We start from the raw sequence: 13576 nt of genomic DNA, 5'->3' as shown, positions 1-13576 counted from the left end.
TTCATACAGCAGTTCGGAAATGGATCGGTATTCTTACAACAGTTGGGAAATTGGTCGCCATTCATACAACAGTTGGGAAGAAGGTCGTTATTTTTACTACATATGGTTTCATAAAGAGGATTAGACTTCAATTTTAGATTGTTTTGTTTTGTTTGATTTTATTTAATTTTATTACATATTATATTATACTACTTTATTTTGTTTTATTCTATTTCATTTTATTTACTTGTATTTCATTTAATGAATTCTATTTTGTTTAATTTGTCTTATCTTATCTTATGTCATTCTATCTAATTTTCTTTTCAGTTCTTTTACTTTATTCTATCTAATTTATTTCATCTTATTTTATTTTATTTTATTTCATTTGAATTTATTCATTAATTCATGTATTTATCTATTTATTATTCATTTCTTTATATATTTATTTCTATTACATTTTTACCTGTTTTCTTTATATTAATCAAAATATTTATTTGTTTATTTATTTGGTTATTAATTTATTCACTTGTTTATTTGTTTATCTATTTATTTATCTATTTATTCATTTATTTCATTATAATAATTCTTCCATTTTTATTTTATATTTCATCATTATTATTATTATTATCGATAATACCTTGACGCTAGTTGGAGGCAGTTTTGGGCCATGCGGTGTCGGCCCAGGCGATAGTCGTTTGACTCAGGACGTGCCTTTCCGAGCCAAGACGGGCCACCCCGTCTCCTGGCCTGAACAGAGGACCAAAGAGACACGTTGCGAGTCCCAGGGGGTCACCTCAGTGCAACCACGGCACTGGGGCATTCCCCACCCTCCAGGACTCCCGTCTCCAGGGCCTACAGGGATGCCATGCACTGCAAATACGTGGGTTAGTGACCCATAACGGGGCTGGATAGCCATTGACTCAAGGAGTTTATCTGGACTTTTGGTGGTTTTCTTTTTCCTCCATCTGGGTAACTAACACAACCTTCTCTTTGGCTGCTCACGAGTGGAAGAAGGAACCGACAATCCGACCATGCGGCAAGTAGCACTGGCTTGCATGGTACCACTAGAAGGATAGTTCCCTCACCTGACCATAACTCCCTCTGTAAATACAGAGTTAAACCACACCAAAGACAAACCCCATTAACCACGACTGGCTTACCCTACATCTTGTAAAGCTTCAAACTTAATTAGATACCCAAATCTTATAACTAACAAACCCGAAATTTAACCTCTTATATACCAATTATCGATTAGCAGTAGTGGTTAAATAGGGTCCATGGCTGTGTTGGTAGTTAACTGACCAGGGTTAAGAAAATATCAACGAAGATATATCTTAGTATTTTAATTCATAAATGATATTTTGATGGCCTGTCTGTGAACTTGGTACAAACATCCATTTACTGAATAAGGGTATTTGTTTATTTATTTACTTGCTCATTCATTTATTTATTTATTTGTTTGTTTATTTATATAGTCTCTACTTAGGCTTGTCACGGTAGGAGCGATCTTCTTCAGGTTTCATGAAATCTTTCCCTTCGTGGCTTTCAGACACATCACACTCCATGATGGCTGAATCTGGCAACTGGAAAATAAAACAAAAGAAAATAAGATAAGAAAACATGTTTGAATAAAATAAAACAAAATTAGATAGAGTAAAATCTAAAAAATAGTATGAAATAGATTAAGATAAGATAAAATAAAATAGAATCCGTTATAACAAAATAACATAAAATAATAGAGATGATAATAGATTAATAAGTATATATAAGAAGAACGAATAAATAAAAAATGTATATATTTATAAGTAACAACTAATGATAAAGATAAATAAGTAGATAAATAAATAAATGGATATATAGATAAATGAATAAATACATAAAGGACTCGAGATAAACATGAGAAAGAACGTCGTTGAATCCTCCTGCATCAACATCTCCCAATGCGCCAACGACAAGGAAGGCTTCATATGTTTGGTGAAAGTAACAAGTATTTTATTACTTGGTGAATAAAAATGATAAGACAATTGCCCACCCATTGGGGCGAAATACGTATAAATAGTATTTCATGCCTTTTTATTGTAGCTTTCTGAAGATGATTTCATGGGTCTAAGCGTTAAAACAATAAAGCCTTCCAACGGATCTTTGCAGATTCAGCTGTATATGTATGTATATATACATATATATATATATATATATATATATATATATATATATATATATATATATATATATATATATATACGTGTGGGTGTGGGTGTGGGTATATACAGTAATCCCTCCCAAAAACGACCTAATTTGACCATACAGAGTTCCGATTTAGGAATTATTCGGATAAGCGAGGTAAAAATTAGTTATCTGAAGGAATGAAAGGGCTATATACTATACACACACATCTTGTTCGGATAATGGAGAAGTTCGGATAAAAATACAAAATTATCAGAAAAAATTAAACGAAAAGAGTGAGCAGATACACAAACACATAAAACAAACAAATTAATAACATGCATTAAAAATAAAATTTGAAAAAATCACCTTATTAAGTGGATTATATAAAGCATGATGATGCTCGAAAGTCGGATTGTTGATCTTCTTGTTGTAGGCGAGGATGAGGACCCAACGTCTCAGGTCCGAATTGTTCTGATCTGACGTGTGGAGGAGGTTACAGTCAAAGAACAGGACGTCGCCTGGGTTCATCTCCACGTAGGCATGATCGAAAAACTTCTTGGCCTGGCAGAGGCAGGAAATATAAAACAAAATAAGATTTAATAAAATAGATAAACTAATGGATAATTGATTAGATAGATATATAAACAATTCAATCCATCAGTTCATCGGTAATTGAGTAAATACATAAACAGAGAGGAAATAAATGAATAATTAAACAAATGAATTAATAAATGAATGAATAATTGAATACGTGAATAAATAAATAATAGATATATGAATAAACAAACAAATAATCTAATTAACCAATCAATCAATACATTAATAAATAAATAATAAAGAAATGAATAAATGAATGAATAAACTACGCAGATGAACCAATCTATCAATCAATCAATCAAATAAACAAATAAAAACAAAAAGAATCATCTAAACAATCAAACGAAACCCATTACCTAAATAGACAGACAAATAAATAATAAAAAGAATATACACAAGCAATTAAAACGTGACCACTTTGTAAATAAAATGTGTCTGATTTTACTAAAATCGGTTTTTAACACTTCCCGGTATTACACAAAGTTACACAAAATACTTTCGTTTTTTAAATATTGTAAATTTGAAAACACTGATCTTATCCCAAAACGTCGTCTGCTTCAGCCATTCTCCCAAAACCTACCCGTCCATCTACTTCGCAGTGACGTCATGAATTGTATTAATTTTTTATGCATTGTCATTGTGCTGATCGTGTCGAATGTAGCAATCTATCTGATATCAAATTTAAGAGTTTTGAACATGAAGAAAGAACTACTGAGGAAAATACACGATTGGGATGAAAAAATTAGGAGAAAAGAGGTGGAGAATAACAATATATGAATAACATAGAACTCAGAGAGAAAGGCAAAAGAAGAAAGTTTATGATAACGGCCCAGAATCAATTATACTGTTCGCGTACAGATCATACACAAAGAGTTAAATGATGGGATTATATTTTCTTACTATAATATCTAATGGCCTTTCTTCAAAGCATATCCAAAACAAAGGATAAGAAATATTGTTTTTGGACATTTATATTAAATTCCTCAGATAAATAAGCTTATGAAAATAAAACAAGGATAAATAATAAGTGAATATAAAATAAATTGCATAGAATGAATACAAGAAAATAGAAAATGATACAAAGCAAGACAGAAGATAGGTAACTTAGGAAGACAGTGTTTCTATAGAGACGACGCATTGACGAAGTTAGGGCCTCCGACATCACTGATAATTATGCAATTCAAGTTACATAAAATCTTGATCTCATATAGGCAGACACAAACAGTCTAACTTTCTCTTTTTTCTTTAACTACAGAAATAACTTATTTTCTTAATTCAGAGAAACAATAGTGCCTAAAAATATATACATACATACACATACATATACCAAGGCTTTTTCCCCCTTCCAAGGGAGGTAGCCAAAAAGGGAAAGGCACAAAAACACTCCCACCCATTACATCCCCAAATACACTCCACATCCCTCCCACCCTTCCTCTCATCTGAGCACCTCCTGGATGAAACAGCTATTTTCTTTTACCAGGCCTATACTCATCTGAGCACCTCCTGGATGAAACAGCTATTTTCTTTTACCAGGCCTATACTGGAACATAATTTCAGTTTTATATGTTCTCTATTATCACAGGTCAGTAGCTGACTAAATAAAGGCGTGCAGTATAGGAATAAACTAAAAAAAAAACATTTGCCATTTGCTGGAACGAATAGGTATGTTCTTAGCAATACTTGTAGTGAAGCTTTTGTTTTTTATACAGTGTGTAAACAATCTAGAATAATATATCTAACTTGTGTAAATAATGATAAATTTTATCTGGTAGTAACAAATTACCATAAATAAAAATTTGACTGGCACACTTTGTAAAAAATATATCTGTATTACGCTGTAGAAATTCTTGTGTACAAAGCTTATGGCATTCAGGAAGCGTAGTGTGAACCTACGGCAACATTTTGTGTGGGAACACAATGCGAAAGTATTGAATATCTCACGTATACTACCCTTGCTTTTTTCACTGCCCAAACATAGCATTGCACAACCATCATGCACACAGATAAGCACAATTGTTTCACCAATATGAAAACTATTTCAGAGAGATAGCCTATTCTAGCTCAAACTGATAGCCCATAAATATGTCGTCTATCCACACATATTGACTGTTGTTAGGGATATTCAGGGAAGTAAGGCTACCTTAAAAAGACGACGAAAATCTCTCATTATCGCTGAAAATTGTCCGTTTTTTCTAAAGGACGCTTGGGTTGGAACATTAGTCATGACGTCATGAGAACTTATAACAAGAGATGGATCTGTAAACTGTATTTCAGAATGCAGATTAGCGACGACGAATATTTTTGTCAAAAAAGTCCTTCAGATAGTACTTTTGAGAATAAGATCCTCGTTTAAGACATGGTTCTCGCGAAAACAGATAACATTACAAAAGAAAAAAATGCAAAGCTGTTCCTGAGGTTCATGGTTATCCTATAAACGTCAAACAATCTAAAAATATTAATAACTAATTAGTACATCATTAATTAGACGGAGTACACCGGTAACTAACATCTTCCAGCTTTGCCTGATTGACCCCTGCCTGGCCTGCGATCTGTCCATGATCGATCCTGCCGATGCGCTGAGATCCCTTCAGGATCTGCAGGCAGCCGTTCTCCTTCACGCATTTGTCCAGGGGGATGAACACTGAGCCCATCTCCGGCAGGAGGCAGCCGTTGTTGTACCAGTACCTGGTGGAGGGGAGGTTAGGGAGGTGTGGGGTAGAGGGAGGAAGAAGAGTAGTGGTCTATTTTACTTTTATTTCGTTTTATCTTTTTTATTATTTTGTTTTGTTTGTTTTGTTTTATTTTATTTTATTTTATTTTATCTTATTTTATTATATTTTATTTTATCTTATTTTGTTTTATTTTATGTTATTTCATTCTACTTTATTTATTTATTTATTATTTTGTTTGGGTTGACTTAATTTTGTTTTATCTTATTCTATTGTACTGTATTCTATTCTACTCTATTTTATTGTGTTTAATTTACATATTATTTCTTATTTATAAACTTATTTATTTACCTATCTATCTATTTACTTATTTGATTATCTATTTATTCATTTATCTAATTATTTGTTTATATATTTGTTTATTCATTTATTCATTTATTCGTTTATTTATTTATTTACTTATTTATTTATTTGCTTATTGATCTATCTATCTATTTATCTATTTTCTAATCACCTATCTATTTATTCATATATTTATTTATTCATTTGAATGTTTGGTTACTTGATCCCTAAGTACCACCCACCCGTAGTCCTGGTGCCAGATGTGGGCTCCTCCCTCGTGGGGATTTTTCATCAACATCTTGCTGTGGTAGTGGTACACCTCGTCACCGCCCATCAACTGCAATAGAAAATGAATCAATCAATGAATGAATAAAGAAATGAATAAATAAATAAATAGAATATGAATAAATAAATAAATCAATCAATAAAGAAATGAATAAACAAACAAATAAATAAGTAAAATATTAATAAATAAATGAATAAATAAACAAGTTAATAAATAAACAAACAAATAGATAAATAAATGAATAAACAAAATAAATAGATAAATGAATATATAAATAAATAATTAGATACTTAAATAAACAAATAAATTAATTAATCAATAAACAAAACAAATAGATAAATGAATATATAAATAAATAATTAAATAGATAAATAAATAAACAAATAAATTAATAACAAATACAAATAAACAAAAATATAAGAATATCAACAAACAAATCAATAAAGAAACAAACAAATAAATTGATATGTAAGTAATGAATAAATAAATCAATAAGTTATAATAGAAATAAAATGAGAAGGTTGTAAAGCATAGATGAGTTCAGTAGAAAAGAGGTTTATGAAAATAAAATCATCGACATTTTTTGTTATCACATAATCGAGCCTAATCCCCACATACAAAAGAATACGTGGCTCTGGTCCGTAGAGGTGGAAGGAACCCCTAAACTATTGTCTCCATAAAACACACACACACACACACACACACACACACACACACACACACACACACACACACACACACACACACACACACACACACACACACACACACACACACAGCGACCAAATTAAAACACTTGATGTCAGAAAATCACATGGTCCAGACGGAATTGCAAATTGGATACTGAAAGAATGCATGGAAGAATTAACAGACAAAATATGCAATATAATTAAATTCTCACTTAGAGAAGGAAAAGTGCCACAGGACTGGAAGAAGGCAAACATTGTACCAATTTATAAGGAAGGAAACAAAGATGACCCATCAAACTACAGACCTGTCTCCCTGACAAGCACAGTAGCAAAAATTTGTGAAAAAGCCGTCAAAAATTGATGGGTTAAGCATTTGGAAGAAAAAACTATACCGAATCCAAATCAATTTGGATTCAGACAAGGAAGATCATGTACAACAAACTTGATCTGCTTCTACTCAAGATTAATAGACATAATACAAGAAAGAGATGGGTGGGCAGACTGTGCCTTTCTGGACCTACAAAAGGCATTTGATAAGGTACCACACAAAAAACTAATAAGGAAGATAGAGTCAATAGGTGGCACCAGAGGAAAATTGTTGGAATGGATGAAAGACTCCCTGATTGGGAGGAAAATGAGAGTAGTAATTAGAGACAAATTCTCAAACTAGGAAGAAGTGATAAGTGGTGTCCCGCAGGGATCAGTACTGGCCCCGATCATGTTTGCCATATACATAAATGACATGGATGAAGGAGTAGAGTGTTATATGAATTTCTTTGCAGATGACGCAAAGATACTAAAGAAAGTAAAAACGGAGGAAGACTGCAACTCATTACAACAAGACTTGGACAAGATCTGAAAATGGACTCAAAAATGGGAAGTAAAATTCAATATCAAGAATTGTCGTATAATGGAATTTGGAAAAAGTAAAAACAGAATATCGAAAGATTACAAAATTGATGAAGAAGAGGTCAAAAAAATAAACTCGGAGAAAGATCTTGAAGTGATGATCAGCAAGGACATGACACCGGATAAGCATATTAAAAAAAATAGTCGGAAAAACCTACAATTTATTGAGGTCAATAAAAGTGGCATTTGCTTATTTGGACGAGGAAATTATAAAGAAAATTCTAACTACACTAATACGACCAAAACTTGAGTACGCAGCAACACTATGGACACCCAGTACCAAAAAGAATATAAAAAAATTAGAAAGAATACAAAGAGCAACAACAAAACTAGCACCAACTCTTTCCGAAATGACATATGAGCAAAGACTGTCCAAATTAGAATTACCAACTCTGGAACAAAGAAGGTAAAGAGGAGACTTACTAACTATTTGTAGAATAATGAAAGGAATGGAAATCTTAGATAAGAATGACTTATTGAAATGGGACAATGGAAAAACGAGAGGACACGAAAAGAAACTTAAAAAAGATAATTACAGAAAAGGTCTGAAAAGCAGCAAAAACTTGATGCTGAGAGATACAAAGACGGGTCACCACGAGCATAGCTCCCTTTCCGTATAATACAACTAGGTAAATACACATACGTCTTCGAATCGTTATACGGACATGAGCAGAAAGCGAAGGATTGAATATCAAGCTACAGCTAACTGATCCAACCACCACCATAGACACACCCTTGGCTGACCTCTTCCATGGTTCCAGCGACCTTGTTGACCCGAGCCAGGACGCCTGTGACGTCATTTCCTGCATGGTTCCAGATACATATTCTGCTCTTCTTTCCCTTTCCGTCGCTCATCCCGAAGGAGTTCCTCTGGATCTCACGGTCTTCCTCCGCAGAGCGAAGCACCTTGGCTACTTCGGCAGAGCTCAGCAGGTTCCTGTCGGGTTGGAGAACGCCTAAAGACACCCGAAGTGAACCGCTAGTAACAGCGAAGTAATACAAATAGTTTCTGACTCTCCCCCCCGGGTTTGGCATCGAGCGAGCCTCGGTTCGATTCCCGGGGCGACTACGAAAATTATTTGTCCTAAAGGTACGTTTTCCTCGGTACGATTTATCGCTCAACGATTATCGTTCATGGCTCAGCGATGATCGTCAAACGATTGCCAAGCGCGCCAATTTTTTTTTTTTTTTTTTTTTTTTTTTTTTTTTTCTGCTTTTGCTTGGAGCGACTGCCAATAGGGTCGCCGAAATCAAAGAATTAGAGCTCTAGATAATCGTTGGACGATCATCGTTGAGCCTTGAACGATCATCGTTGAGCACTAATCGCACCTTAACAAAGATTTAACATGTAAAAGGTATTCCTAACTAGGTTTAGACACAGTTAAGATGTTCCTAACTTAGATCCAGTTAAGTTAGGTTCATTTGAATTAAATTAAGCTAAATTAAGATGTTAAGAATTTAAGTTAATTTAAAATTCTCCTAACTGTAGTTAGACCCGGTTGAAATTATCCTGATTATAGTTAGATCTAGTTAGGATTCTTCTAACTATAGCCAAACCCAGATCAAGTAAAGACGCTCTTATGATTAGGCCCAGTGAAGATACCGCTAACTAAAGTTAGGATCTAGTTAATTTAACCCTTAAGTAGGCAGTGGGCACCTTTTGAGTTGAATAATGAAAATTTAGTTCAATTAATTCCATCTTTCCACCATCCCCTCCTCCTCCTCCTCGCCCTCCTCCTCCTCCTCCTCCTCCCCCTCCTCCTCCGTCCACTCCTCCTCGTTCGTGATTACGGTAATCTGTTGTTATCTATTTGTTATCTGTGTATCTCTTCTTTGCGTATTACGTGATGCTGGGAGTGAGAGCAAGGAGAAAATATATATATATGTGTATTCACCTTGTATTCACCTTGGTCTTTGGATCACGTGTTGGACTCGTGATCGACAGCTATTTCCCTCCCGGAAGAGAGCTCAGAGCTCGTATGACCGATCTATGGGTAATGCTATGACCTTTCACACACACACACACCCCTAACTCCCGGCCCACGAGAGTCAGAGTAACGACCCGAAGCACAGCGATACCGAAATAATTTCGGCCCTGGGCAGGATTCGAACTGGGTACTGCGAGCACTATCGTACCTTCCAAACCAGCGCTCGACCAACTGCGCCACCGAGTCGTGTGTGTGTGTGTGTGTGTGTGTGTGTGTGTGTGTGTGTGTGTGTGTGTGTGTGTGTGTGTGTGTGTGTGTGTGTGTGTGTGTGTGTTTAGAATAGATAAATAAACATGTAAAAAAAATCTGTTGCCGAGGGCAGAAGGGCACTTGTCGAATAAATAAAATCGCCGACAAAAATTAGACGAACGTCGTCGACATTCTACCTGACGAGGATGTAGCCGAACTTCTTGTAGTCGTCCTTCATCTGCTGGGTCACCGTGAAGGAGGACCCGTCGCTCTGGTACTCAGCATCTGCTAAATACACCAGAGAAATTGAAAACCCTTATGACTGTCTAAACAATCATTTGTTTATATATCTATGCAATATGAATGCAAATATGAATATTAATATAAATATAGATATAAATATAAATATAAATATAAATATAAGCATAAATATAAATATAAATATGAATATGAATATAAATATAAATATAAATATAAATATAAATATGAATATAAATATAAATATAAATATAAATATAAATATAAATATAAATATAAATATAAATACAAATATAAATATAAATATAAGTATAAATATAAGTATAAATATGAATATAAATGTAAATATAAATATAAATATAAATATAAATATAAATATAAATATAAATATAAATATATATATAAATAAAAATGTAAATATAAATATAAGTATAAATATAAATATAAATATATATATAAGTATGAATATAAATATAAATATAAATATAAATATAAATATAAATATAAATATAAATATAATTATAAATATAAATATAAATATAAATACAAATATATACATAAATATAAATGTAAATATATATATATACATATATATATATATATATATATATATATATATATATATATATATATATATGAATATAAATACATATATAGGTATCCATCTCATCCTCGGTCGTCCATTCAAGTTCATTTCATCTACCTCTGCCTTCCACATTATTTTTGCTAATCTTTCTTCATTCTTTTTTTCCATGTGCCCAAATCATTCCAATAATTTTCATTAGCCCTGTCTGCCAGCTCCCTTTCCACCCATGCTCTCCGCCTCACCCCCTCATTTCTCAGTCTATCCATCCTTGTAATGTTACTACATTTGACCCTAATTATTCAAAACTATCCACTTCCTTTAGCCTTTCTCCTTTAAGATTTACCCCCAACTCACTGTCATCCTCACCGCACATACATAAATATGAATATGAACATATGTAGATTAATATAAATACAAATCTTTATTTATTCGTTTCATTTCTATTTCCATCTTGATGGGAGTTCCTCCGACGGATCTATTGAGAAGAAAAAAAAAAAAAAAAAAAAAAAAAAAAAAAAATAATAATAATAATAATAATAATAATAATAATAATAATAATAATATGGGCGACATCACCATTCCTCCGTTGATAAAGGATTTCTTGAAGGAACCGACAATGGAACTGCAAACCCCATCAGCACTCACACCTTCTGCGGGTGTCTGTGGCCATCCGGAATGGGCCCAAAATTTCTCTCGCAGTATCAACTTTGACTATATATACTTATTCACATATTTATTTATCTATTTATCTATCTATTCATTTTGACAAAAATAGAGCTGACAACTGTCGACTCAGAGCCATTGATATGGAGAGTTTTGTCATGCTTAGATTGAACAGGTGGCGCGTGATCGGTCAGTGTCACGTGATCTCTAGACGCCATCTTGCATCAATGTTTTACTTCACTTTCCTGCAATTAGTCAGCTATAGCAAAGAGCATTGGCTTACATACCAGTGCTGTTACATCAGACATGGGCAGTGAAAACATGGCCCTACTGTTTAGCTTTGGTACTATCTGTTCAAAGTATTGTATATTAGTAAACAAAATCCCTCATTTGGCATCAATAGATCCTGCCCAGAAACTTACTCAGCTAAAAGAGGAAAACATTTATATTGCACTCAGGAGTGTTTGAAAATGTTCGAGAATGCTGAGAAGACGTTTCGAAAAAGTGAAGAGAGTTTAGCAAGAAAGAACAATTTGGTAAGTCGTCTAGTGCACACGACAGAAATCCAAACAAAAATAATTGTATTTCCTTTGTGTTATCGTATACTAAAAGTAAACTCCTCACACATTTCTTCACTTTACGGTTGAATATTTATGCAAATAAAGAACAAAATATTCGTAAGACAAAGGCTCAGAAAACAAAAGGCTGAGTGAGTTAGGAAGCAAGAGTATGATGATGAGGGTTGCAGTTAGGAATTATTGGTACCTTAATAGCTGAGGAAGAAACAATGTCTTTGATATGATAAATTAACTTTTCATTGACGGCCAAACTGGCTGGCGGGGAAGTAGCGTGGCTGTAAATGATATATGCAAGATGGCAACTGGGGAGCGAGTGGTGAAACTCTCCCTATTAATACCACTTCAGTAGGAATCAAATTCTCGTGGACATCACCGGATGCCATATGTACGATGTATCACACTACTCCCATTATAAAATATACTCACAGCTGTATTACTCGTTCTCTTTTGAACTGAGTAATAATAAACATAGAGAACGTGATCAAATCAGTTCACAGAATCCGGGGGTAACTCATGTACAACTACAAAAAATATATACATAATCGAAACGCCGACGTCAGCATCCTAGTATATCCACTAGCGTGTCATGACGCCTGCGTAGGCGTACCGTAACGGTAGCTCAGGTCGACTGCTCTCCCCCAACTACTTTCTTCCCTTTCCCCGCGAAATGGTAACAGAAACACCCCTACACTTACACATCACAGACAACAGCCGAACATTTCTTCCCAGAGGAATCACCATGAGAGTAGTACAATCACCTCTGTAGCACCTCACTCGGTACCGACAGGATTGTAGCCCACCTCAATCAACCTCCTCCCTCCCCTAAAGCTTGAGCTTGATCGTTTCGTTGGTGCTTTATGGTACCTGACTGACAACAGCCTATTTGATCAATATCTATGAGACTTCCTTCCTCCCACAGTGGAACAGGTGTCAATATATATATTCTTTCTACAAAATAGACGAATACATAAACAGTTAAGATATAATAGATAAAAAAAGAAATTCAAAATTTAACGCACCTGCCATGGCTGCAAAGAACCGCGTTGTCGTCTTCCTCACTTGTCTTCCGTGTTTGTTTACACGAATTTTTCTTCCTTGCCCCTCGTCCTTCTTCCCTCAAAGTCGTCTAGTCGTCTCCTGCCCACCCGATGGCCGTCTGCAGTTACTGAGGCAGCAGCCGATGTCTGTCACCAAGGAAGAATCAGCGACGACTAATTCAGTCAGTTAAACAAAACAAAATTATTATCACTTCGGCCTTGGAATGCGGCCCATGAACTTGAGCCTCCTCTCCCTCCCCCCCTACATTCTGCCTCCTACACACGCCTTTTTTAATCCCCTTACAAGCGATTGGATGCCATGAAGATTAGTTAGATTGTCAAATATAAGGAAAATTGTCATCCGATATGGAAGGATAAACAATCCTTTCAAATCTTTCTCCTTCCCCCTCCCCCCCCCCCTCTCTCTCTCTCTCTCTCTCTCTCTCTCTCTCTCTCTCTCTCTCTCTCTCTCTCTCTCTCTCTCTCTCTCTCTCTCTCTCTCTCTCTCTCTCTCTCTCTCTATCTCTCTCTCTCTATCTCTCTCTCTCTCTCTCTCTCTCTCTCTGTCTCTCTCTCTCTCTACACACACTAGGCCGTGTGGAGATGAGGCAGAAAGCGAGGGTGGAGGGTGAGCTGTAGG

At 34.6% G+C, this 13576-nt stretch overlaps 1 protein-coding gene across 2 annotated transcripts; it reads right to left on the bottom strand.

Annotated features, from left to right (window-relative positions):
- Positions 1-1305: 1305 nt before the first annotated feature.
- LOC143020781 (L-proline trans-4-hydroxylase-like) lies at positions 1306-13126 on the bottom strand. 2 transcript variants are annotated; one of them, XM_076177524.1, is made up of 7 exons: positions 12919-13126; positions 10012-10102; positions 8382-8574; positions 5996-6090; positions 5250-5427; positions 2512-2706; positions 1306-1562 (listed from the first exon to the last, which is right to left on the bottom strand). In XM_076177524.1, the coding sequence occupies exons 1-7, from the start codon at positions 12923-12925 to the stop codon at positions 1458-1460; spliced, it is 864 nt and encodes a 287-aa protein (XP_076033639.1). In that variant the 5' UTR covers positions 12926-13126; the 3' UTR covers positions 1306-1457. The 2 variants fall into 2 exon arrangements, with proteins under 2 accessions (XP_076033639.1, XP_076033640.1); XM_076177525.1 differs by having other exon boundaries at positions 10012-10099.
- Between the last annotated feature and the right edge of the window lie 450 nt (positions 13127-13576).

The sequence above is a fragment of the Oratosquilla oratoria genome, chromosome 40, assembly GCF_046742065.1.
Source record: "Oratosquilla oratoria isolate Oo_2021 chromosome 40, ASM4674206v1, whole genome shotgun sequence".
Taxonomy (NCBI): domain Eukaryota; kingdom Metazoa; phylum Arthropoda; class Malacostraca; order Stomatopoda; family Squillidae; genus Oratosquilla; species Oratosquilla oratoria.
This window is presented reverse-complemented; position numbering and strand designations above follow the sequence as displayed.